Source organism: Betta splendens, chromosome 4, assembly GCF_900634795.4.
Source record: "Betta splendens chromosome 4, fBetSpl5.4, whole genome shotgun sequence".
Lineage (NCBI taxonomy): Eukaryota > Metazoa > Chordata > Actinopteri > Anabantiformes > Osphronemidae > Betta > Betta splendens.
This window is the reverse complement of record NC_040884.2, coordinates 6,445,873-6,473,372: the sequence shown is the minus strand read 5'-3', so window position 1 is coordinate 6,473,372 and position 27,500 is coordinate 6,445,873. Positions and strand designations below refer to the sequence as shown.

Below are 27,500 nucleotides of genomic sequence, written 5' to 3'. Positions count from 1 at the left end.
TACCATTTATCGTCAATGTAACCTGGAAATAAGCAGCATTCGGTGCCACCTACCCAATAATAGCCAGACTAAGGACTGGTTTATGATAGTAAAACTGCGCTCACAGTAGACATGACCTGATTAACGCACTAGATGAACTGTTACACTCTCAACAACTGCAGCATTAGTGTTTGTTTTTCTCAGTGTCGTCCACTGGACATGAACCTTAAGGACCCAGCGTGGGCTTCAACAGCGAGCGCAGAGTCGGGTGGTGATGAGCGAGGCGGCGTCGGGCGTCCTGTGCAGTGAAGAGGATCCGCACGCGGCGCCTCTCAGGCCGCTTCCAGAGCAGGTCTGAGACCAGATCCGTAGCATCCTTGGCTGCGACCTGCGTATGTTTACCTCTGGATTTATGTGTGATTAACCATGATTGGATCGCCACCCAATCATCCAAGACGCATTTTAATGCAAGGTGTAAACTGAGTAATAAACCTATCACTCTAAATAACTGTCTTGTGTGTATGCGCCAGTGAGGGTGCGCTTGTGCTGCATAATAAGCGTGTCCATTATAGCTGTTATGAATTGGCGCGTGAGCGTCGGAGCGCTGCCGTGTGTGAATCTCAATTCATATCAGTTCGAGCCTGAGTCTTTGTGCATGACTGATTGCTTTGTCTGTCTGACCACAACTGAAAAGGGATACATCTCTCTCTCTCCTCCCTCTGCCTCTCTCCCGCTCTGTGTGACTGCTCCCCTCCTCTCAGTTCCACCTTAAGAGGAGCTTTAGCAGCCTGTCCTGTTTGTGTTGAAGCCAACAGGCACAATATATTACAGTCTAGGGCTTGCTGCTGAAAAGCCCGCTGGATCCTCCACTGACCTGCTGTTCTTTCCTGCTTTCCTCTTGCGTTTTTTTTCCACGTTTAGATTAAAAACAAAGCTCTCTCTCTCTCTCTCTCTCGTCCCTCTCCCCTCCCTCCTCCTCCGTCTTCTTTTTCTTCTTCTTCTCCATATTCTTTTCTGCGGCAGCAGTCAAGGCAGAGGCTTCAGTGTGTCAGAGGGAGGCTGACGAAGAGGAAAAAGCAGAGAAGAAGACTGTTTGGACGGAGCTGAGCGCGTGTTTACGTTTGTATGTTTCGCCATTGGACGACCAGGTGAAGGGGCAGGAGGAGGAGGAGGAGGCGGCGGCGAGGAAGAGCGCAGCCAGCCCGGATGAAATTCTCCGTGTCCTGTCACTGTGTGGACCTTGACTGAAAAGAGACGGAGACATTAAAGCGAAGCGGGGACAGGAGCAGAGGCGAGACTTTAGTTTCACCGGGGGGAAGGAGGAGGAAGGAGGTAAAGTGAGGCTTTCTCCTGTCACCGTTGGGCAAACGACATGACGGACTGAGCACTTTTCAGTTGTGTGTCAACAGGAATTCGCCCTAGACGGACAAAAAGAGTGAACGCCACGGCGGCCGAGAGCCTGGAAGACTAACGACCGCCGCGTTGAGTCCGGCTGAAGAGCAGAGAGCGGGTTCGCTGAGTGTGAGAGTGTGGGTCTGAGTGCCGGTGGAGGGCAGAGGAGTGGAGGGCCAGGGGACTAACCTGGCCATCAAACAGACTGGCAGCCTCTCCTCTCCTGGGATCATGTACCCTCAGGGCAGGCATCCGGTAAGAACCTCCTGACTGTCTGTCTGTCTGTGTGTGTGTCTGTCTGTCTGTGTGTGTGTGTGTCTGTCTGTCCCCTGTCCAACCTCAGCATTCGGTTCCCTCTGTCCTTCTGCGTCCTGTCTCCTGTTGCCTGATCTTGTTTCTGTCCTCTTTTTACTTCCTCGTGAACTCTGCTTATGTGTCCCTGCTTCTTGGCTCCTGATGTTTCCTCATGTCTGCGTCTGCCTTGTCAAAGTAACAGGTCTGTAGTGTTACACGATTGAGACGTGAGGGCAAAGGGCTGGTTTGGGCGACAGATGCCCCCTGTTACAGTATATGTTTGCATGTACACACACACACACACACATGGGCAGAATGCATCGCCTGAAACCCAACCTGGACCTAAGTTTAACTGTATCGCACAAACTGCCTTTAGAAGCTGGGATTGTCCAAAATGTCCCCACAACCACAAAATGTCCTCATAATGTTAAGGAAATACTTTGGTGCTCTGTCACAGCAGTACACACACACACACACACACACACACACACCCTCCCCGTCAGCTGCAGCCAGGTGCCTCTGAGCCCCTGTTGGTGGTTGGCTGTGTAGGTGGCACATAACTGAATCTGCACTTCTCGGCGGGAGTGTGTGCATTTCTGTGCGCGTACGTATGTGTCTTATGGATTTCTCTGCCTGAGTCCTGTACAGTACGTGTGAAAGTCTGCCCGGCCGTCAGCTGTCCATTCGCTCGTTTCTGTTGCTAAGCAAACACTTGCACACGGGCTGTAATTGATAGTTAAATTCCACTTAATTCATTTCCATTACCACTAAGAAAGGTCAAGAGGGCACAAGCACCTCGCCTTTAATACCTCCTTAAACTTCTTTACCTTCTTCAGTTTCACTCTTCATCAGAGGAGAGAGTTTTTCATTAATTTGCCAGCCTGGGTAAAATAAATGTTAAATATGAGACTAAAAAGCACAGAAGGATGAATGACAGCTTAAGCTCAGACTGGCTTAGGCCATTCGTTTCACAGGGGCTCGGTCCGGTTGCTATAATCAGATTTGGTTGTCAGTCACTTTGAATCTGCTACAAATGGGTCAGTGGCCACTTTGCTCCACAGTCAGCCAGTCAGCCAAGCAGCCACCCAATCAGTCAGCCAGTCCTCTAACTAGCCAGTAAACCAGCCAGCTAGCTATCACACGGAATTATGAATGACATTTTCACAAGAGGAAGGCATGAGGAATCAATTATATATACAGAGAGAATGCTAATAAGCCAGCCGCTGGAGGAGAGAGGAAGGGGCGAGAGAGGGAGAGAGAGAGAGAGAGAGAGAGACGCTGAAAGGAGCAAGAGAGGAGGGAAAAACAAAAGGAGAAAGTGAAAGATGCAAGAACCAAAAAAGAAGAGAGAGAGAGAGAACGAGTTCTTTAAAAAGGCACGGCCGGGGGTGTGAAGAGAAATGGAAATGAATGAGAGATGCAAAGGAGGAATGGAGTGCGAACATTCCTCTGTTCTCTCCTTCTAAAGGCGTATCAGAGCGCTTCCTGCTGCGATGCTCTACGTTTGTGATAAAGTTAAGTCCCAGATTGGGCCAACTCCAACCGATCGATAGCCTCTATCTCCTTCCCTCCAAATCTCCCGTTTTCCTGTCTCCTTCTTCATCTGCCGCCCTCCTCTGCCAGTGGAACTTTATTTCTGGTGTTGCTATGAAATGTGATCTGTGGAGAGGTGTGAGGGTGCAAAGAACAGTGTGTGTGTGTGTGTGTGTGTGTGTGTGTGTGTGTACAGCATGCACATGCACTGTTAGCATTTGTTGCTACTGCTGATGCAGTTTGTCCTCTGTTTCCATGAGTACTGTATATTTATTCAAGCACATCAGGAATATGAATTAATCGCTCCTTTCCCAAATATTTAACGCAAATTTTTTTAGGCAATTCTAAACAGGAGTATTTGTCACATTGACGTCTTCCACATGGACAGGCCTGGGCCAAAAGTTGTTATAAAGCAGCAAACTTTCAAATCTCCAGTGTGGAATCAGCTCCCACTGCAGCCTCCCTTTGCTACCGCAGCAGCGCACGGTCATAAACATACCTTTGATGAAAACGCTCGATATGTTAGTCACGTTAATCAGCAGCGAAGTTCTTCAAGTTCATTCTCAAATCGCCCCAACGGAATCGGAATGACTTTGATAGCAAACGTCAACAACAGGAGGCGAGTGCAGGCTGTCTGTGCAGTTAGTCGGCTCCCACATGTTTCTGCTGCTGTACATGTACGTGAGTACCTGTTACATCACTCCACCCCAGTAAACAGGCTTGACGCTGTTTGCTCCATAGTGTTGACATATCCTTGCTGTTGTCATCTAATGGTCCACAGGCCAACTGGTGCTGATCCTGTTGCTGTCCAGGATGCATTTTGTATTTTCCTTAGATCAAAGTAACTCACATTTTCTTCTCCTCGCTCTCTGGTAGCAAAGGGTTAAAAGTGCCGTGTAATTGGTTCCACTGCATTATCAGAACCGTGTGAAAGTAGGTGTGCGAGCGCCTGCGTGACGTGTTTCTTTGTGTCCTTGTGCCTCTTGTGCTTCGTGCGTGGACGCACGCGTTTCGGATGCGTCGCTGCTTTTCGCACGCATTAGCTCTCATGTGTTAAGTGTCTTTGCGTGTGAGCGTACGTGCGTCGCGTCTCGGAGCGTCGGCCCTCGCGTTCCCGCCGAGGCGCTCGTGCCTGCGTGTGTGCAGCTGTTGAAGTGTGTTTGGATCTGGGAGAGGAACGGGAAAGAGGTGTGTGTGTGTGTGTGTGTGTGTGCATGTGTGGCTGCATGCCTGTGTGTGTGTGTGTGTGTGTGTGTGTGTGTGTGTGTGTGTGTGTGTGTGTGTGTGTGTGTGTGTGTGTGTGTGTGTGTGTGTGTGTGTGCGTGTGCATGCCTGTGCATGCATGTGTGTGTGTGTGCGTGCGTGCGTGTGTGTTCGTGTGTGTGTGTGTGTGTGTGTGCATGCATGTGTGTGTGTGTGCGCGCGCCAACAACAACAATAAATAATGGCCTGGTTCTACAGCAACTGTTGCTGTGCGTGTCCGGGCCCTCGACTGGCTGCCACACCCCAGTATCCGACACAGACTGGGAGGATTTACTGTGCGTTTGACGGTAGATGCACTCGTTCGTGTAAAAAAGGGAAAATACAGGAAGCGTGCTTTTTTTTTAAAACTGTCTTTTGTATTCTCCAGACATTTACCTGGAGACGAATCTGGAAAGGTTTTGCTGTGTCTGCTTGAATCTGTCTCCCTGCCTGTGTGTGTGTGTGTGTGTGTGTGTGTGTGTGTGTGTGTGTGTGTGTGTGTGTGTGTGTGTGTGTGTGTGTGTGTGTGTGTGTGTGTGCGTGTGCGTGTGTGTGTGCGTGTGCGTGTGCGTGCGTGGGCATACTACAAACTTTTCCACAACTTGTTGTGGCTCAGCCTACGGGATTGAGATCAGACAGAATTTTCTCAGTGAGCAACGCAATGACGAAACAAAGTGTGTTTCACGAGTGTCAGACAGAAAGTCGGACCGGCGTCGTCCGCCGTCGCCTGGTGAAGGTGTTCAACGTTGTTCTGGGTTTACAAACATACACTATGCAAATCTGAGCATAGATCTGCTCAGACGCTTCTGAGAACATTGTCCCCAGAGGAGAGCAGAGGAAGCAGGAGCATTAGTGTGCGGTTCAATTTGAGAAACCGTTGGAAAATCCTTAAAGAAAAAAAAAAAAGTCTAATCATCTGTGAATGTGAATGTGGCCGGCTGCTTCTCCTCTGGCCTTGAGCGGGGTAACACTTTATTTTTACGGCCAAGCAAAGGAACGGGTGCCAAGTATGCGGCCGCAGGAATCACATATGCTTCATTAATGAGGGCAGGGCCATTTGATCTGCGTTTTAGTGCGTATGGGATGGAATTTGTGACTTCATTCTGTAGCTGCAGTCAGACGTCAGCTTGAAGCTTGAAGCTGCGCGTGTGTGCGTGCGTGCGTGACACTTCTGGACACGCAACTGTGTCCTATTTGTTGTTGCACAGACTGGACCTGTCTTTCTTGGCATCCAGCTGCGTCAGGCAGTTTGTTTTTCCCCCAACATTTGCGGCTGTAATGAAAGCCATGTATGGTAAACAGCGCGGCGGATGGCCGCCACCTCCCACACATGACATTCTCCCCTCCTTTCGCTTTTGTCCTCTCCTTGTTTACATTTAATTTGATCCTACATTTCAAAGGCGACCCCGCGAAATGGCACGAAGTCAAATACCGAGAGCACAGCTGGCGGTGAGGCGACCCGAGGCGGAGGCAGAAAAGTCGTCCAAGCGAGCAGCAACTTCTGCTGGAACATCAGCAGCTCTCTGATTAAAAAAAACAGGCCGTCGCTCATCCTCAAATCCTTTGTTCTAGTTTTCTTCTCTTTGTCATTAAAGGACATTATCACAGCGGCGCTTGGATGGAGTCCAGAGACTCCTTCTGCTGCCAATCATTTGCTGATTTGTAATGCACCCCTGTCTTGACTGGCTGGCGGGCGGCAGCATGAACCCAGGAGCCTCTGATGATCTGCGGGCCTGGGTTCGGGTTTACTGGCTGCCTGGCTAACTGTGCTGCCTTATTAACCCACTGTCCCATCGGACGACTCACTAGCTTGCAGGCACAGACGCTGAAGGAACCTGCTTTGTTGCAAGGCAGCTCAGTTGAGTTGTCAGGACCTGTGAGTCATCCAGGAAGCAGGACCGATGGAGAGAAGAGGGGGGATATGTGGCTTCATGCAAACAGCACTCCCGCGTTCCCTCCTCACACACACCACACCAACCAGCTGCTTCTCATGTGCAGCGCTGCTCACATGTAGACACGGGGCACCGACACAACTCTGCTGCGCTTGGTATTTTTCATCTGCTCATGTGCCTTTTTTCCCCTGAATATTTCACCAGCCAATTATTATTTCATGTGCTATCTGAATGTGTCTCTGCTTGTCTGGGACACAGGAAAAAAAAAGCAAGAACAAAGAAGCAAGAAATGCAAAGAAGGAAAGGAGAGGAAAAAAAGGGGGGGAATGACACCAGAGCAATGAAGGAACAGGCACAAGAAAGGGGAAATGTGTTGTTTGTGGCTTCCAATGAATGCATCCATGCATAGGTATGCCTGGGTGCACCATGTAAACACTCATCTGTTGCTAAGTGCGTGTGCCAAGGGCTAAACAGATAGGCGAAGATAAACAGACACGACCATTTATTTCCCAATCACTCCCAGACCTGTGTCTGTTTCGCAGTTGCTGCGTCTCGTGCAGCTGCCGCCAGTGGTGGAAAAAACATGCAGCTGCTTGAACCGAAGGCTCCCACGTGACGGAGAGTCAGACAGGCAGGGACACGGACCGGGCGACGGGCACAACCGGCTCATCTGATATTAAACCTGAGCTTTAGTACTTTTTGTGTAGTTGGTGAACTGGTGTAAAGCGTCTATGAGCAGCCGTGTATTAGAATCTCCTGCTGAGAACCCATTGCTTCCTGTTCAGCCGCAGCAGCGCTGGGCTCTGAGTGGATCCCGTTGCGTTGCTTTGTAGCGCACGCGCGCGGATGTGCTGGGACTCGCGCGCTGCCACCGCGTTCACGCCGCTCCGTTAATGTGGAGCACGCGGTGACGGCGAGCCAGGAAGTGGAGTGGAGTGGAACCTCTCCACGACAGGTGACGGCTACAGCCATTGGAGCCCTCCACCCACTCCATCCCACCCCCCATAAATAATCCTTCCTAATTCTGCTCTTGCGCGTGCCAGCTCGTCTAAATTGTGATTGACTGTTGTCCCACATGGTGAGTCTATATCTGTGCCTGCTTGTGCCCAAGTGACCCTTCTCTGCCTCCTCTCCCCTCCCCCTCCTCTTCACCCACCACCTCCTAGATTAACTGGATCGGTTTTGGGTTTCTCTCTCTCTCTCTCTCTCTCTCTCTCTCTCTCTCTCTCTCTCTCTCTCTCTCTCACACACACACACACACACACACACACACACACACACACACACACACACACACACACACACACACACGAGAGCGCAGGAGGCAGTAGGCTGTTTTTTTGGCCATTGGTGATGTGCTATTGGACCCCCAACAGTCTGGGCTGCCATCTGTCACAATACAGGGGAGACCAAACACACACGCACACAACCAATGTTTGTTCTGGTGCACATACGGCACGACTTGCCGATGCCTCCATCTCTGTAAACATCACAGACAGATCCTGTTAGCTGGCTTCCTGTGCTGTATACGTATAGCCAGCACATTTTCCTCTCACCTGCTGAAGTGTCCTTGAGTCTACTATTACTAGTAATAAGTATAAACTAATTTGATACTGGCCTCATGCTACTCTTTTCATCCTGTCAGGAAGAGCTCAGCACAGACAGGGAATATTTCTCCAATCGCCCGAGGTCCTGTATAACTCTCCTTCTATTTTTCATTTCCTTTTTTGCTCATAAGAAGTTTTCTTGCTCCGGGGTCCATGAAACTCATTCAGAAAGGTGCAACTGGCAAATCAAAGGGAAGACATTTTGGAGTTTTTGTCCAGCAGATGAAAGAAATTCAAATCTCTCCCATCATCAGGCGACAGACGACGCCGTGTTGACACCGGCGGTTGTCACTCGCTCATCTCTGGTATAATCCTGATCTGTGACTACGGGCTTTGTTATATGACTTACTCTGTGTGCAGGCATTGGTATTAGCGTGTGTGTGTGTGTGTGCGCATGTGTGTTCATATGTTCACGGTAGCAGATGGTGTTAGCGGTATTACCACCGACTGATGGACAGTGCGTGGTAGAGTGGCCAGGCTGTGTTGACTACAGCAAAGACAGCGTCTCTCTCTCTCTCTCTCTCTCTCTCTCTCTCTCTCTCTCTCTCTCTCTCTCTCTCTCTCCCTCCCTCTTCCCTCATCCCTGTAGTGTCAGGTGGATGAATGGCTGGTATCTCTCTCAGTCAGCAGCCACACTGCTCTTTCATCACCTGTCTCTCTGTTCCTTCCTTCATTCCTCTGTAAGAATGTCAGGCTAGTCTATCACTCCCTCCATCCTTCAGTCCATCCATTCCTCATTCTGTCAGATGAGTATCAATCTCTCTTCCACCTTTTTGGTCGATCCCCCCCCCTCCACTGTGGCCTCATGTGTTCAGTGTGAACCCGCATGTGCAGTAGTGAGTATTTGTGTGCTTCTCATTGTGTGTGTGTGTGTGTGTGTGTGTTTGTGCGACTCTGTATATGTGCCAGATCGCTATCTATCCCTCTCATCCCCCTCTTTCCCTCCCCCACTGTGTGTGTGTGTGTGGTGTGAATCAAGGTCAGCAGGGATCTGTTGGCAGATACCCCCCATCTATCCAATCCTCTCCTACACCCCTTCCTCTGACACACACACACACACACACACACACACACACACACACACACACACACACACACACACACACACACACACACACACACACCCCGAGGGTTTGTGTGTTGTGCCAATCCAGCCATCTAGATGTCCCCACTATGCCTGTCTCAGCTCAGCTCAGTTTAGCTCAGCTCAGCTCGGCTCCGCGGATTAATTACTGGGGAACCCACCGCGTCTCTGACCTCCACCATTGGACTAATTGAAATCTAATTGAATTGTGCTTGTCTAGACTAATGAAGCCCTGCCACTGAAAGCGCCAATCTCTTAGCCATAGCTGCGGGCCGATAGCCGCCCATTTGCACGGTGTTACTCACTTGGATGGATGAACATATAAACAAATGGGTGGATGGTTGAAGTGGTGGGTGCCTGCTAAAATATGTTTCACCAGGAGGGACATCATTGAAGCTCTGCAGTTTCATTAAAACTAATGAAGGTTATTTAATAACTGGCCTTTGCAAACGTCTTTTCTCTGCTTCCTGCATCCCTTTGTATCATTTACTGGAAATATATGGGTGACAGGAAGGAAGAGTCACTCACCCACCACTGCAGGCCCCACGACCCCCATTCACACAACAGCCAGTATTTCCAGAATGCAAAGGAATGAGTTCCTATGCAGACCTGACCCTCCCCACGCTGAATAGATATTAGCCAATGCAAATGCAGGGACACAGTGAGAAGAACATGCTAAACTCATGTAAACCATCAAACCAACAACACCAGCACAATCAATCCACTGCGCCCCTGTTTCCCAAGCCCTCTGAGGATTATGGAACACGCTATAGCCTGACGTGGAGGGCCGGGGATGCTGGAGGTAGCCCCCTGGGAGGTGCTTGTTTTGCTGGGCCTTCTTTAGCTTTTAGCAGGTGAGAGACAGCGCAGTGATTCCCTATGAGTTATTCATTTGACGTTTCCTCCCTTCTCAGCTCTTTGTAGGCCGGAATACATTAGCAACCTGGCAGAGTGGAGAGGATGCTAATGTGGAAGAGACGGAGAGGCAGCGGAGGGAAAGAAAGGATGAGGGCAGCGGAGAGAAGGAGGCAGAGTCATTAGAGAAGGAGGAGAACAGAGTGAGAGGACAAGGCTTTATGATGTGTGGGAAGGGAAAGTGACCTTCCCTCTCGCTTTCATCTTGGCTTTTTTCTTCCTCTCTCTCTTAGACACACACACACACACACACACACACACACACACACACACACACACACACACACACACACACACACACACACACACACACACACACACACACACACACACTAACATGTATAGTGCACACAGGTGCAAACCACATTCACACAGTCCAGTGGAGGCAGCTCATCCAGTCCAGTTGTTGTTATGTACACAGACACACACATGCAAAGTTCAGCGTGGGTTTCTCATTCTCCTTCCTCTCTCTGGGTTTCGTGCAGGTCCCTTTGCAGCCTGGCCAGTCTTTCAAGTTCACAGTCCTGGAGACTCTGGATCGTATCAAGGAGGAATTCCAGTTCCTCCAGGCTCAGTATCACAGGTACACACATCACTTTATGTCGCACATGTGGTTTATGTACGGAGAATTAGACATATGAGAAATTCTCTGACTTTCCTTTTCCATCACACTTTGTTACAATGGAGCTAAGCTAGATCTACCTGAGATAGAGAAACTAACCCAAACCCTTCTAGCTCTGCCAGAACTCACCGGTTTCAGAATATCTGTGGGTATGTGATGAATCTGTAATAGTTAACCCAACGATAAGACTGCAAATACTGTATATTGTTGCTCCTCTCGAAGTTTTAAACTGTGCCTGACCTTTGAGAAGTCCTGTGCAAATCAAAATTCATTTCAGTAGATACAAATATACCATAAAATCGGTGCCCTTTTTCTGTCCTTGCGCAGCCTGAAGCTGGAGTGTGAGAAGCTCGGCAGCGAGAAGACTGAGATGCAGCGGCACTACATAATGGTGAGTCTAATCAGACCGGTACCAGAGCTGTACGGTGATTTGTTGGAGTGACTGGGTCGCTCTGAATCTCCGCAGAGAGTCTGGTGGCTTCTTGTGTGGGAATTACAATCAGCAGTGTCGTATCTGTGGCTTTGATTAGCTGGATTGACGCTGTTTAGTGTTTATGCCATTCAGGCGTAACAGCCGCGTTCGTCTCTGAGTTTTATGTCCTCCTTTCAGGATGTCACACTCCCTGTCTGCCCTCTGTAATTCTTTTAAATGAACAAAAGGAGCACTTTTAAATTATATTTAATTACAGCCTCTAGTAGCTTGAGCACTTTTGAGGTTATTATCAGTATCTCTAATATCTGTTGGTTTTCTTTAGAGACATGTAATTTTGCAGTGCTACATAATCAGAAATATTTGTTACGGTTGAACAATGTAGATGTGCAAACCTTCTAAAACCACTGATGGCGTATCATTTCCTGTTCCCCCCTGACTCTTTTGGATCTCTACCTTTCCATATCTCGCCTAGTCCTCCTCCTTCGGACCATTTATCCTTGTCATTCTGCTGCTTTGTCTCCCCCTCTTCTCTTTGCGTTTCCTCTCGTGGACTAACAGCCTGAGATCCCCATGTGCCGGTGTGTCTGCTGCGACTAAAGGCTCACATGTATCGTAAGCCTTCATCTGTGGTACAAAACCCACACAGAGCCGACCAGAATACGATATGCACCATCTGCTAAGCTGCTCGCATTTCATAAACCTGGGAGAGCAGGCAGGATCAGGGCCGTAAGCTAGATAGACGCACAGATGGATAGACACAAAAAGAGAGAGAGAGAGAGAGAAGCAAGCAGGCAGACAGACAAATGGAGATGGAAGCACACTGACAAACAGATGAGCGGGTAGAAACACACACAAACAAGTGGGACATGCAGCATCATCTACACACTGATTTGTAATGACAACCTTCTTTTCATCAGACAATAAGTAATCTTGAATACAACTGACGTAATAACTAGTAATGTATCGAGCACTAAATAAGTCTGGGATTTGTCTTCCACAGATGGTCACATGTTCTGGTCTGACTTATAGGAGCCAACGCTGTTGTTTCCTTCATCACGTCTTTTGATGATTGTAACAAATAAAGACACATATTCAGATATTTTATATAAAAGTTACAAACTTTTCAGTAGGGACTCAACTTGTTACCATTTCTGGTAAACACAACCCAACTTTTTTATTGTGCCGCATGATTTATTTGAAGCCAGACAATTGCACAGCCCAAAACTTGTTGAGGTTTTGTTGAGGAGCCTAAACTACCCAAACATAAACCCTCAGCTGGTCCTCTGAACAACACAGCAGCACTCGTCAAACTGACCCCGTTTCATAAAAAGATCCTGACTCTCCTGAAACTCTGTTCTCACAGTAAGGGGAAGGAAAAAAAACCCGAGATGATCCATGTGCACATAAATATAGTACTGTGCAGCGCGCACGCAAAGCAAAACCTCTGAAAAGCACAGACTCAAACACCCACTTCCCTAATCTCAGTCAGTGACTGTTTTAGCTGCGGTTTTCACAGAATTACTCTGCGGAACCAGTAAAACCCAGACAAACATCCACCTTCTCCACTGTAAATCGTCACCGCCCAGTCTTGTACAATAGTGCGACGGTGTTCCAGCACAGACACACAGACACAGGCCATAGTTGACATTTTATTGAACTTTGTGCATATTAAATGTCACAGCCTTTGTGACCGCTGGTAAACTACGAAGGGGGAGATGTGTTCTCTGCTGTGCGTCCGCGATCAGCGCGAGGCTTCACCAGGTCCCTGTGGCAGGACGCCAGGGGCCGCATATGCAAATGAGAGCCCCTTATAGGTTAGCGTGGCAGACGGTTATCACTCCAGGCCAGATCACGTGAAATGTGGCTGGCTGCGTCGTAGAGGACGCTTAACACAGCGCTACTCCGCTCCACGCGCACGGCTCAGAAATGAGAGGCGGGGATGGAGGGAAGCAAAATGAGAGGGAGGGCAGAGAAGGAGAGGCTCAAAGGGAAAGATAGCTTGAGAGAAAAAAGGCTCAGAGTGTCAGACAGAAAAAAACAGGGAGGGAGGGAGGGAGGGAGGGAGGGATACAAAGGGAGGCAGAGATAAAGAGAATAAAAGAGGAGAGGGAGAGAGTGATAAGGGCAGGAGAGAGATACAGAGCGCCAGAGAAATGCTGAAAAGGAAATGAGAGCAAAGTTTAGAAGGAGAGATGGCAAAAAAAAAAAAAAAAGATGCTGCGAAGGGATGAAATAGAGAGATGAAAAGAGTATGCAACACATACTGCAAGAGAGGGAGATAGTGATGCGTTTGTGTGGGGGGGCGTGAAATGAAAGGGAGAGAGAGAGAGAGAGAGGGAGGGAGGGAGGGCGCACGCACAGACACGTAAATAATGTGAAGCAACAACGGACTCTGCGCCCACAGAGGAGATAACCCAGAAGGCTATATTTAGCTTGTTAGGCCTGTCATCCACACTGAGGCCTGTTTCCACAGGCTGCGGCTCTGCTCACCACGCTGCACTGCTCCTGCCTCTACTATTCATCACATTTAAGCTCTTTAAATACTGGGGCCGAGGGGCTGGAAACTACCCGCATGTGTTTACAGGGATCCATCCGCGACCTGGACTGGGCTGACTGGTTCTGGTCTCAGTATTTTCCTGTCCGGTGACGCTCCCGGCAGTGACCTCCAGCCGCTCGCTGCCTCTCGCTACAGGGGGAGGTAGTTTGATCAGCGCCACTGAGTCTTAGAGGCAGAAAGTCTGGCTTGTTCTGGGGATCGGAACAATGCTGTGTTTTCACACAAAAGCAACAGTTTGCTTCCTTTTCTCCCACAAAACTCAGCATTGTTTTTTAACTGTGGCTGTCATTGTTGGGCTGCTTTACCCTAAACCACAGCTATTCCTTGTCCCAAGCCATTCCACTTGCTGAACCTGCAGCTTTATTTATTTGATTTTTTGGGTTTGGAAGACAGTGGCAGAGATCATTTACAGTACAGTATCACACATCACCCTGCCTTGTTTAGGATATTACTAATATATTAAATGCAGGCGGACATATTAAATTTGATTCTGCTGTTAATTTGTGTAAATATTCTGAGTTCTCTGAGTTACCATCGCTCTTTGATCATTGGTCTTTGATCATCTGTCATTCTTAGGCATTTTTTCCACAAATTATATGTGCAACCAACGTTGCGTCTTCTTGTCTAAACTGCCTTTGGTGTGGATTTTCCTCAAAGGCCAATTACTCTATATCAGTTCTATCAGTCTTAACACTCGCTGACATCGAGCAATCCTCCAGCCGCCCCGCTTTAACAGAAGGTGCTAAAAATCCCCTTATGGCATGAAACTTCTCAGAGTAGAAAAACTAGTTACTTCTCCTCACGTTTACTGCTTTAATTCTATAGCTGGCAACAGGTTTGTTTTACATATTTCACGGCTGAGCAGAGGATGCCATAACCCTCTCAAATAGCTTCTGTCTGTGAAGTGTTGCTGCAGTAACAGGACAGAGCCAGGTTTGGGTGTACTGTAGTGTCTTTGTCTGCTTGGCAGTGACTCTGTCTCCAGCTTCTGGACGGATTCTATGTTTAATGTTGGCTGCCCCGCTGCACTGGCTCCATGCTTTGTATGTGAAGGGAGACACTGGCAGTGTGCAACTTTAGTGGTAAATGCAAACACACACACACTGGGACTCACACTGTGTGCGCGTGTGTGTGTGTGTGTGTGTGTGTGTGTGTGTGGGCATTGTGCGTTTCTCCCAGCATTGTATTTATTATTCATGACTCTCAGATTTCACTGCTGTCCTGGAATTCCACTGTGTATTTTTATATAAGCTCGCACCGTAGCCCCGGCTAATCAGAGGCCGTAGATGCGCTTCGTCCCGGCTGTACCTGGAGAGCTGGGTTCACCCCCTCTGCCCCAAGACTGACTCTCACGAGCACAGATAGGATAGAAAGACTCTGAAAAAGATGCCTTTCCATGTGAAACACATAAAGTCTGAGTTTTAATCCAAACAGACCTTTGGACTGAGCTTTCTATGTCGTCACTTTTCACACTACTCAAGACAATTTGGCCTAAAATGGGAAAAACCTGGTCTCCAGCCTGTTTTCCTCCATTTATCTTCTTTTAGTATTAAATATAATCAGAAATGTCTTTTTTCTTGGTCTTGTTCCCAATCTTCTCTGTCGTCCCCTCTGTGAAACACGAGACAGAGCCAATACAGGGGTATTACCCATCCCCTTTTAATATAGAGCATAAAAAACACATGTCTGTTAGAGGATGACAGTTCAGTCAGGCGTCACATTCTGTGGCCTCTCTATGGTCTGTGTGTTTGAGTTAGGGCAGCAGAGCTGCAGGGGTCTGCTGATAATGAATGGCCTTGCTGCTGGCTGGAGACAAAGTACTGCTGCATCAAATTTTGTGGTACAAATAATAGAGAGATGAAACATATGATATTAAATTGAATGTGTTATGAGTTGGTCTGAGGCGGCAGGAGTGTAACTTTGAATTGAAAGAAAAACGCCTTAACTGGAAACTAAATAAAATACTTAATTTATCATGACTTAAAAATGTAAAGTTTGTTAATTGATAAATATGACAAACAACAGAACAAACATATTTTGAATTTGACACTAATGGAGAAATTTGCCTTAGCATTAATGTAAACCAGCGCCTATTCCAAAGTAAAAAAAAAGCCAGGAGTCAGTGTTCACAGCTTAGTAATAGGAATGAATTTCCATTTCATTTTTATTTAAATCACTGAATAAATCATTGATATGAGCCATGATTCAGACCTCTGGAACCAGGCTAACAAGCGAGGCAGCACATGCAGTGCACACCGTCTGATCATCAGTCTAAAACACAGTTAAGATTAGGCCAGATGGGTTAGAGTCACCTTCATTAGAAAGAAACGTCTACTTTACGTTGGTTTGAACTGTATATGAATGAATAATGTGACCAGTGGTCCAGTGGAAAAGAAAGTGCATGTTAATTACTGTGCATGGGAGGTGTGGTCTGGACAAAGCAGCCTAATAGTGTGTAAACTTATCTAAGCTAATGTGATTTCAGACTTTCTGCTTTTTATTATTATTTACTTCCATCATTGTCTTGATAAAGACCAAAATAAGTTAGATACAGTAGCTTATCATTATAATAATGTCCTAACAAAATCAATAGTGTACTATACTGATTTAGTCAGAAGTGTTAGAATATTGATTTATAATGTATGTAGAAGTAATATATAACGGCCTGTGTGTGTGTGTGTGTGTGTGTGTGTGTGTGTGTGTGTGTGTGTGTGTGTGTGTGTGTGTGTGTGTGTGTGTACATGTATTGCTGTTCATCGTCCATTCAGTAGATCCCCTCAGGCAGATATAAGTGTGTGTGTGTGTGTGTGTGTGTGTGTGTGTGTGTGTGTGTGTGTGTGTGTGTGTGTGTGTGTGTGTGTGTGTGTGCGTGTGCGTGTGCGTGTGCGTGTGGATTAATGCGCTGCTCTCAGCCTCTTACTCCACTCCCAGCTCATCTGTCTGATTCAGGCTGACACAGTGTGTTCTCTTCAGCAACATTACAGTCACCTACTGCTTGAGCAAGAGGGAAGACACAGAGAGGGGAGGGGGTAGGAAGAGGGAAGGGTAAAGTAAAAAATGGAGAGAGAGAGAGAGAGAGGTAATAAGAGAAGTGAAGAGAGACAAGGAACACACGAGATAGAGAGGAGGAACGAGTGTGAGCAAAACAGACAAGGATGAAAGAGGAATATGAAAAAGAGTGAGGGCATAGGGGTAATGGCACAGAGCCAGGAAAAGTACAAATAAAAAACCCAACAAGGACACTGACAATAAAGAGAAGAAATGAAAGGGGGAAACAGAAAAGAATAAAAGGGGGCATTTTCAGTAAGTAAGGAAAGGGCAGAGGAGATGAAGAGAAAAGGCAGAGGAAGGAGAAATGGATGAGAGTGAAATGAATGTTCTGTAAGAGGGCAGAGTGTGAGCAGGGATTGCTCCTCGCTAAGCTAAGCGCTGCTCTGATGGTGGGAGTTGGCCAAGAGATTTAAGCGGGGCCAGATGTAGGGAAGGATTGAGTCTGTTTTAAGAGTCTTAAACCTGTCTGAACTGTCTGGAGCAGGAGGAACAAACAAGGCAGGAATATTCATGAAGCGAGACGGGGACCCCTTCGCTGTGTGTGTGCTAAAGCCCCTCAGTACATTAGCGCTGCCATCCAGTTGTTCTTCCTCCGCCCGTGATGAAACCGGCTGCAACCCAATGTCTGCCGTGACTGATTTAGTCGTCACCCACTGACAGGACACAATGGAGGAGTCAGAGCCAGCTCCACTAACCGCTGATGTGGGTTAGCACAGCACGCTAATAAATGTTGTAACGTGTGTGTGTGTGGGGGGGGGGCAGTCGACAGAGACAAGCCAACACACACTGCTGAGGGGTTTTACATCCATCCACAGCGTAACACAAATGAAACACGCAGGTGTAAACACAGGCTGCGTGCACACGCAAGTACAGTAAATTGGGTCACGCATATAAACACAAACGTGAGAAGACACACATGCATGAACGCAGAGTTACACACACACATGAATGTCCCATTTAGATAAATCACCTTGGATTAGACCCACTTCCTAAAGCTCATTTCAAACTCTGCCAGCGTTCTTTGCAGGATGCATAGGAGCGATAGAGACGGAGAGAGGGAGTCTGGCACCATCGCCCGACGCTCTCCCAGCACCACGAGGGCGGTGGGAGGAGGGGAGGGGAGGGGAGGGGAGGGGTGAACGAAAGAGCAAACACTCCCTGAAGAATGGCAGAGTGGGAAGGAGGAGAGGAACACGGGAGGGAAGGTGGAAACAAACACAACGGGGGAGAGACGCTCCGTGCGCCCTGCTCCGCTGTTGACGGCGGCGCGTGTGTTATTAGCTGACGATAGACGAGATATGAGCCATGTTCAGGAGAGAGCAGCACGAGAGCGGGATCAGATACAGGAGAATCTCACTGCAAGCTTGTTTATGTGACGTAACTGTCATCAGGGGCCACAAACATGTAGTGATGCTTATAGCAGCGAATACGGTCTAATTTAAACAAAACTTTAAGTTTAGGACAATTTAAGTACTTCAAATATGGATTAACACCACACAGAATATTTAATGAATAAATAATGAATCATTTTAAATGAAGGTTTTACAGTAGCTGGAGCTTTGCGACTAATTACACTTGTTGTTTTGTGTTGCGCAGCGGATAGATGATGACATTCAACTTGCTGCAGAGAACGACAACAATGTCCAGGCTTTCATTAAACGCACACGCCAAATGTCACATGGATTTCCTGTAATCTACAAGCGATGGGGATTAGACACTGTGTGCTGACGCTTGTATGAATACAGCGTAAACCAAACAGGAAGTAGCAACAGACACTATAGGTTGGTCTTTCTTTTCCTCAAATCTATATGAATTCCTTTTTAGCCAACACTTAAATTTCATTTTCGAAGCAACATCAGCCTGTGACTCAGTGCTAACACATAGTTTTTCTTGTGTTCTCTCACATGTAGGGCAGCAGTAGTACTCTTACTATCATTAACAGGTACAATGTAGTATTAAGCATTGAGCGTGTGTGGGGACTGTTGACATACTACTCTTACATATTCACAGAACACAAATCACAGTTGTTACTACTCTCCAGGCCGGGCCAGGCTTCCACAGAGCTTTGTCACTGGAGTGTTGTGCAGGCTGCAAAAAATAGTACAATAGTCGTTTCACTGCTGTCTAGTCTACACCCACAGGACAACTGTTGCTATATTTCAGTCTCTCGGTCGCTCCTTTCACCACCTTTCAAAGGGAAAAACTACAAGTGGTGGGATTGAATTGATTACAGTTAAATGAGCAGATTCTGAACCTGTAAATGTTGCAGTTTACTAGTTTACAGCTCAGAGCCAGATTATTCGCTCATCTTTGAGCTTCCTGTCAGTGATTATATTGTGTATTTCCCTCTTTCACTCAATCAGTGTCTTGTGCTCGTCAGGCTGCATGACTCAGGTTCTGTCCTTTGTGGCGAAAGGGGAAAAAAACCTACTTAATTGTTTTAGCTGCCCTGAAGGTGACACTGTTCTGTATCTTACTTTATGCCATGAATGTCAGCATAGAGGAAATTGTCCTGCAGGGACCAATAAACGTTTACAGTCTAATACTGTTATCAGCAGTAGCGTCGTAGGTCTCCAGTGGCAGGACAGTAAGGGGGAATGTTTGCACATAAAGTAGAAAATTGCACTAGAGGATGGGTTTTATTTGTACAGTATATTGTATAAAACGTAAGCAGCTGCAGCATGTGGGCATGATTTCTAATCCTGAATCTGAGTCATTGAAGCTGTTCTGATCAAAGTGAAGTTCATAAGGCACAAGTCATAATGGAAGTGCAGTAATGGTACCTGGACACTCACACTCACTCACAGAGGCCCGACTTGTGCTGTAGACAATCTCCATAGTAATTGCTCAGTCAGACCCTTGAATTAGAGTTTCATTTCACTTATAGTGGTGGTGTGCAGGAGGAAAATACACTGAACGGGTCCTCGCTTAAATACACTTCCTATGTAAAACACGGGATGCTGTTTGTAGCTTTTCATGTTATTTAGTCATTTTCTTAAATCACCAATGAACACATTTCCATTCTGCCCACTGACTCTCCAAAATGCACTATAGCATCAAGGCTCCTTTTTACTTTTTATTGTTGCTAACTCCAACCTGCTTGCTCTCCCTCCGGCTTTACAGAGCTGAGCTCCCATCATACCTTTATTACATTCCTGTCCATAATGTCATGGTGGTTATATACAGTCAGCTCCTTCATTCGAGTGCAGAGCATAGAGCCCTTGCTGACGCCGATACAGGGTCTGAGGTTGTAGCACACAGCTATTAGTATAGTGGCCGGTGAGAAACTAAATGAAAGGAGGGCGTTAGAAAGGTGGGAAGGAAAGAGGAGCGAGTGAAGAAAAGAAACAGAGGTGGAGAGGCTGTGATGTAGGGAGAATTAATAAGGAGAGACAGTCAGGAATTGAGTTAAAAAGACGGGGAGGGCCGAGGAGGGGTTGAGATGATGGAGAGGTGAAGAGAGAGGCTGATGAGAGACGGAGAGAAGAGAGGGAGAACAAAGCGAGATGTAACATGTCTTTCATGTAGAGAGGGCACACATGGAAACAGAAGAGCCAGCTCAAGTATGTTTCAGGTGTGCACGTCCCTGCGTACATTTTCTGCATTTATGAGGAAGAAAGACATTCCCAGATTCTTCTGCGTGCGTGTGTCCATTAGAGAAATACTGTAGACAAAAAAGAATTTAGACACGCGGCAGAGGGGAGTTCGACAGGGTGAAAAACAAGAGAGAAAATATAGATGCAGCACTCGACAAGGGTGAAAGAGAACAAATATACAAACCATGCAGCCATGTAGAAAACAGAGGGAGAGAGAGAGAGAAAGCACCAAACAGACAGAACATAAAAAGATGATGGGTAGAAATAAGACAGATGAACATGAAGGGGAGGAGATGGGAAGAGGAGAGAGGTAAAGGAGGTAAAATTGAAAATGCATAATTGGTGAGAAAGGGAGGAAATGTGTTGACAGCAGAGAGTGAGGGAGAAGAAGCAGAGGAAGAAGGTGACAGAGGAGAAACAGGACAAGAGGGTGGAAACAGAGGAACGACCGAGTCAGAGGATGGAGCGAGTGAGCGAGAGAGAGAAGGCAGTCATTGACTGACACTGGTTCAAAGCACTAATTGGGTATGAAACTCATTGTATTTATCCAAGGTAACATGAGGCCACAGCTGTGAGGGACGGATCAACAAAGCTGAATGAAAGGAGCTGACAGACGGAAAAGACAGAAATAGGTTGGATCACACTCGCTGGCCCCTTTAGGTGCACATGTAAAGAACGAAGGAACAGAATGAAACGAGGTCATAGTTGGCCTAGCTTTGGTCAGACTATTTGTTTCTTGTTTTCTAACTGAAAGATCAAATAGTTCAATAGTTCTTTCATATTTAATATATATATTTTTGATAGATAATAAAAAATGGCATTGAAGCAGCAGAAACTAGGACAAAAGACTGAAACCAACCTGCCACAAGCTTTACCCAGATGCTAAATGTATTTTAAATATTTCAAATCACAATACCAGTATATTCTCTGTGTACTGCAGTAGTGTAGTAATGTCTGTGTCATAGTGTAAAACGTGCCATTTGATAATTGTCCCCATGCCGATAAAGTGAATTTGAATTTAGATGGATGCTGAAGGTTTGTGTGTGGATGGGCAAAAATAGCAGGTGAGTGAAATGAAACCAGAATATAAAGAAAGGCTGAAACAGAGAGAGAGAGGGAGAGGGGGGGGGGCAAAACATTTGACAGAAAGGAAAGGTCTAAAGGTAACTGAAGGGACAAGAAGGGCAGAGAGAAAAGATGGACTTACAACCTTGGAAAGATAGACATAGGAGTGAGAGGGAGGAACTGAATGAGGTGTAGAATAAATGGAGAAGGAAGCGAGCGAGATGAGCAAGAGAATACAGAGAGAGAGAGAGAGAGAGAGAGAGAGAGAGTCGTGTCTCGCTTTCATCAGTCAGAGTGTTGCTCATCCGGCAGCAGAGGCTGCTTTTGTCACCATGACGGATCCTCGCTGTCTGTGCTCCACTCGCCACCCACACCATTACAGAATATTACTGATGTACACACACGGGCGGACAGCTCAGCTCAGCACACACACACACACACACACACACACACACACACACACACACACACACACACACACAGTTCTGTATGTATGGAGCTGGTGTCAGATACGTGTAGGTACAAATACGCACACAAAACACTTGAGCCCACTGATTGGCCTAAAGCTACTAACCATTATTTACTCAGTGATTCAGTTTCATTATTTCCAGTCCAGGTTTCCTAGAAAACATGCACGATTGGGGTCATTACTCCGACACACGCTATTTTTATAGCGTCACACATATATGTGAGCACTAGCACACAAAGTTATGCTCATACGCAACCCTGCTGCAGGATCCGACTGTCAGACTGTAAAACCCCCCTTTCACAAGCGCAAACATGCTGAGGCAGTGATCACACATAACTCACAATGAGAAATAAATACCTCATTAAGACACACACACACACACACACACACACACACACACACACACACACACACACACGCTCTCTGTCTTTCCCTTCTTCTCGATCTGTTTCTTTCTTTTGCTGAAGCCACTGTGAGAAACTGCAGCATATGCAGCTACACGGAGCAACAGATGTTCACTGGGAGTGATGCGTGTGAAGCGCTAACGAAGCTCTGTCATTTGTGTTTGTCTCCACAGTACTATGAGATGTCCTACGGGCTCAACATTGAGATGCACAAACAGGTAAGGACCACCTCTCTGTGTAGCTGGTGTTTCTGTGTGTTTCCTGTGCACTGTGGGGCCGGTGTGGATGGACAGCATGTGTTTGTCTGTTTGTCAGGCGTAATGACTTACAGGAGGAGGTGTGTGTGTGTGTGTGTGTGTGTGTGTGTGTGTGTGTGTGTGTGTGTGTGTGTGTGTGTGTGTGTGTGTGTGTGTGTGTGTGTGTGTGTGTGTGTGTGTGTGTGTGTGTGTGTGTGTGTGAGAGCGCGTCATTTGTCAGTGGATGACTTTGTGCTGGCCTATAATTCATAGTCTGACCTGGTGGTGTGTTTGGTTCGCGTGAGGCAGGTCTGTTTCACCCCAGCACCTGTACAGGACGCCTGAGCTTTGACGGGTCGGTACCAATCAGGTACCGGAGGTGTTTTTCTGGGAGACTCTCCCATGGACACTGAAGAAGCGGGAGCTTTAGTGAAGTGGTTTGAGCCAAACTACACTTGTCACACACTGTGTTAGGGTGTGAAATTAATACATTCATTTGGCTTCGTTAGAGCAGCGCGTGGAACACAGGACATTTAAGGAGGAGGAAACATCCGTGTGTGTTACATGCACACATGGACTACTGTAGATGCACGTATCAAAGTGAACTAGAAGAGCCAGTTTGGGTTGGAACCATGACTTTGGCCTGCTGAATGATCGATGCATGGGGACCTCTGCAGAGAATGATGACGTCTGAGGCGTGTGTGTCGTAAATGCAGTCCAACCTGGAAGAAGCAACAATTACTGTTATTGTAACAAGTGCTTTTTTGTATTTGCCAGACTATTGGTAAATAAGCAGCGAGTGGTTTCAGCATGTTGCTCCTAGAGTGGGTCACTGCACAGCGCTGCAGTCTGCCTCCACGTGCATTTAATGGAATACAAATGCAATTACTGCAGCATGAAAAGCACATTTATGATATCGCTGCCGACTAAATGTTGGGCAGTCGCTCCTGTGCTTATTATCAAACAACTCCAGTTAAAAGGAGGCGTCATAACTGATGAGAGCGATAGGGAAAATATTGTCTTAAACTGTACAAGACTGAGGTTTAACTGGCAATAGATGTAGACTAATCAATCAATCTAATCAATGTAAAGTCAGTGTAAATTTTGTATGATTCTCATTCATTCTCGCTGAGATGCTGAGCTGATGACGTGCTCTGATGAACAGCGCGCTGCCAGGAGACGGCGACTGCTTGTCAGTCCCCACACTTTCAGCTGTCTGGGTCACAGGAGAGGGAGACAGCGCGACTGGAGACAGTGAGACAGGTACAAAATCAGATAAATGTCTAGACAGAGGAAAGGCAGATAGCAGGCGTGAGATTTGTTGGGATGTGCTGACGGGCCTTCACGCGCGCAGACAGAATCGTTATCCAGCCGAGCGGCATCTACCTCTAAGGTGACGTCTCCGCCGTTGTCTGTCACCACAGCTCGCTGCCTGCGTCGGCGCATTTCATTCGGAACGCGCTGCCACCCAGACATTTAGAAAGCAGCTGATTGACTTGATCTCTTAAAACCTCAACATCATCGTTAGCCGACACATCAAACTGTGGTTGTTTACATATTTAGTCCAGACTCCTTTAATGGTTGAGGTTTAACTTTTACGTATCCAGAATACCTCATCGCTCGTTTGGCTCAATGGTTCATGTCAGGTCTCTAGGTTTAGAAGAGCCAGGTTCAGTGTTGATCAAATATTCACAGGAAAAACTTTGAACTCTCTAATTTATTAATTATATATGCTGCTGCTTCAGTATTTCTATGAAACCTTGCAATGCACCAATATCAGATGCAGAAATTGTAAATTTAGAAGAGAACAATATTCTGTATGCAAAAAGAGGCTCTACGTTGGAACGAGACTGGGTAAAAAGCCCAAAAACACTAACTGGTACATGAGACAGACTGATAAACTGCAAAGCAGCCACAACTGTTGACAGAGCAGTAATCAGGGGACAGAGATGTCTAGACGACATGAAAGAGACGAGAGAAAGACGAGAGCAGAATATTAGAAAAGCGCCTTTAAAGTTACACTTTTACGAGCTAGTGTTCATTTCATACCGCTGCATGTGAAGAGATAGAGAGAGAGTGAGAGCGATGGCTGGCAGCAGAGGCAGAAAGAACTGGACTGTCAGCTCTTGTCGCCAAAAAGAAGAAATGGACCGGGGCGCTGGCTGCACCTCTGAGAGCTGGGAGGACGAGGGGGGGTGGGAGACGAGGGGGGGAGGTTGGGAAGATGACAGAGGCAGGCCAAGGGGGGGAGAGTGTGGAAAATAGGAAGAGAGCAAGGAGAGGGAGGAGGAGAGGATCTGGTGCAGGTCACAGAGTAAATTAGAGAGTAAAAAGTAGAGAGAGAAGCCTGGTATCAGAAAGCTGCAAAGAGTGAAGAGGGGGAAAAACTATATGTTTGAGCAACAGGGAGAAAAAGAGCATATGCCAGAAGAAGATAAACAAGAAGGTTGGTTAAAAGGGAGACCCGACAAAAAAGAAGCCTGTGAGGCAGAGAACCTGGAGTATCACAAATAGAAAAGGAAACAGACAAGCGGAAATTGACAGAAATAGAATAAAAAGGATGAATGTGACCAGGGAGCGAATTAAAGCACCTGGATACGAAAGGTTATCTGTACGAGAAAGTGGTAAAAAGGTGGTGTAGGAAAAACAGGGAGGAAGATAAAGCACAAAAGAGAAGTTGTAGAAAAAATGACGTTACAAGGAGACGAGATGGAGAAGTAAAAAAAAAAGAGAGGATCATTTAAAAAATGAAGGCTCTAAAGATATGCGACGTCGAGAAAAAGAAACGAGCGCGATGAAAAAGGGAGGTAGTTACGAGCGGGAGAGCTAATGTTGGAAAAAAGTGAGAGCGCATGGATGGGAGGAAAAGAGGGGGATAGAGATTAATTGAATGCATGGCAGAGGAGGGTAAACAGGAAGGATGGAGCCGTAGAAGAGACAGATAAAGACCTCAGAGAACAGACGAGGGGGGCGGAGATGGAAATGGGAGTGAAGGGGAGAAAGCAGCGAAGGGAGGAAGGAGAGAGAGAGAGAGAGAGAGAGAGAGAGAGAGAGAGAGAGAGAGAGAGAGAGAGAGAGAGAGAGAGAGAGAGAGAGAGAGAGCGAGGAGAGAGAGAGGAGAGAGAGAGAGAGAGAGAGAGAGAGAGAGAGGAGACATCAAGGGAGGAAGGGAGGCTTTGAGCCGCAGTGAGAAATAATGAATCATGAATAGATTTAACAGTATCTGCTCTTATTTCCTTTCCTCCTCCTCTTTCTCCCCCCTCCAGCTTCCTCCTAACATCCTGTCGAGATCACTGCTACTGCCTCGCTCCCCTCTCTGTCTCCTTCTCCAATGCTGTCATTATCAGCGGCGGGGCCATCGCATGTCCCGGCATTAATTGAGCTGTAACAGTCTCCTCGTGCCTCCGTACGCTTCCATCCAGCCTCTTTTTTCCCTTCTCCCCTTTAACACACTCTCTCTCTCCACCTCTCTCTCTCTCTCTCTCTCTCTCTCTCTCTCTCTCTCCTCTTCCTCGTGATCTCGATCTCCTTCATTTCCTTTCAATTACTCCCCCCTTCTTCTCTTCTCCAACGGATCTGTCTCTTTTTGGAGATGATTGTATCTGAGCTATATGAAGCCACGGCAAAGATAACATCATCTGCTCCTCCTCGAAGCTGTAGGAATACATTAGGGCGCATGCATATGCACGCGCACACCGCTGCGCCAGGTCCTCTTCCATTATCACATCATATACATACACTGGCTCTGTCCCCAGGAGGAGTCGGGAGGCTGTGAGGCCTTTGCCACTGCTCTCTGTGGTTGTTCTATATTCATTGATATAGCACATCTGGGGCCTGGGTAGTTATTGCCTATATCTCCTGTTATGTGCAGAGGCACAGCATGTATATTCACTGACTTGTTGGTTCATACATACACTACAAATCCGCAGCGGCTGGCGGAGGGCAGCTCAGCGTTCCGAGGGTCCCGGTGAAAGGATCGAGGCGTGCTTTTCGTACGTTCAGCTGATTTTAGCAACAGGAAAACAGGATGGTGGTGGGAGGCGAAGAAGAATAGGAGCCTTGTTGTATTTTTGTCCAGCGAAGGTCAGCAGAAGCCCCAACGCTTGTGGCCACAGTGCAGCTTGGGAAAATATGAAAATGTGGGAGGCAGGAAGTGAATGAGATATGCTTGACTGTGACTTCAAAGTGTCATTCAGCAAAGCACAGCGCTGACGGATGCTCAGCGTGAGTGAAAGGACGACCGCAGAACTAAACACATTTACCCGTAATCAACAGGCAGTTCAGAACCATAAATCTTATAAAAAACCAAAGAACTGTTTTTAATGAAAGGTTTGATAATAACTGGGGAAGTGTCTTCTTTTAATGGTCACATATGCAAAATGCACCTGATGAGGAAGCAGCAAAGCATGGGCAACATGTTGCATCACACCAGTGGTAGAAGTCATTATACAACCATATCACTGGGAGCAGGGGAATCCTTTCTTTGCTGTCAGCTCATAATGATTATTCACATATGTTGACGATCACTGGACATAAATGTCTCCCTGATTTATTTGGAAATCAATAGACCCAGGGAATCAAGTCGCAGGCCGCCTCTGCGCGGTTGGCTGATGAAGTACGGAGCACTGGAAGGTTAAAATCCTTCGATCAACATGGGCCTTTTACGCGCGGTGACGCGCTGAGCTATGACACCAATTTAGCGAAGCAGGGAGAGTTCCTGATGCTGCTCGTCTGCTACGGAACCTGGGCCCGCTGTATATTTGTTTTTCTCTTAGTAGCCTCATACAGCAGGATGCTAGGCAACAAGGCCACTGGCAGCAAGTACGCTTAATTAGAGATTAGACAGCAGGGACCTGGAGGGGGGGATGTGCTGCTGAAAGCTGGGTCACACTCGAATTTTACTAATAGCTGCAGTTCGTTCTAGGAGACGTGAACTTTCCCGGTGGTTAGAAGCCGTGTGTTCATAAAACAACACGGACACGAGGAGGAGAGAATTAACCACTACGGTTTCTGACTCAAGAGCACGGCAATACAGATACGCAGGACAGCAAGAGGAGCCCAGTATTCACTTCCTGGATGGAACACGTTCCACTTCTTAAGTGGAGCACATATTCTCAAAGACAGCTACA

General features: G+C 47.0%; 1 protein-coding gene and 1 long non-coding RNA gene across 7 annotated transcripts in view; both read left to right on the top strand.

Annotated features, from left to right (window-relative positions):
- The window catches only part of LOC121202175 (uncharacterized), a 2,695-nt gene extending 2,016 nt beyond the window's left edge, over nt 1-679 (top strand). The window contains exon 3 of the long non-coding RNA XR_005897577.2: nt 184-679. This is a non-coding gene — a long non-coding RNA (uncharacterized LOC121202175). The remainder of the gene's footprint in view (nt 1-183) is intronic.
- A 111-nt stretch (nt 680-790) lies between these two features.
- Nucleotides 791-27,500, top strand: part of tle2b (TLE family member 2, transcriptional corepressor b) — a 53,192-nt gene continuing 26,482 nt past the window's right edge. For 2 of the 6 annotated variants that reach the window (XM_029148391.3, XM_029148389.3), the window contains exons 1-4: nt 795-1,626; nt 10,424-10,521; nt 10,888-10,951; nt 22,309-22,353. In XM_029148391.3, coding sequence (XP_029004224.1) covers nt 1,603-1,626; nt 10,424-10,521; nt 10,888-10,951; nt 22,309-22,353 — 231 coding nt within the window. In that variant the 5' untranslated portion in view covers nt 795-1,602. Of the gene's footprint in view, nt 1,627-9,937; nt 10,082-10,423; nt 10,522-10,887; nt 10,952-22,308; nt 22,354-23,541; nt 23,635-27,500 lie in introns of those variants that run through there. The other 4 variants (XM_055507730.1, XM_055507732.1, XM_055507731.1 and 1 more) reach the window with 4 other exon arrangements.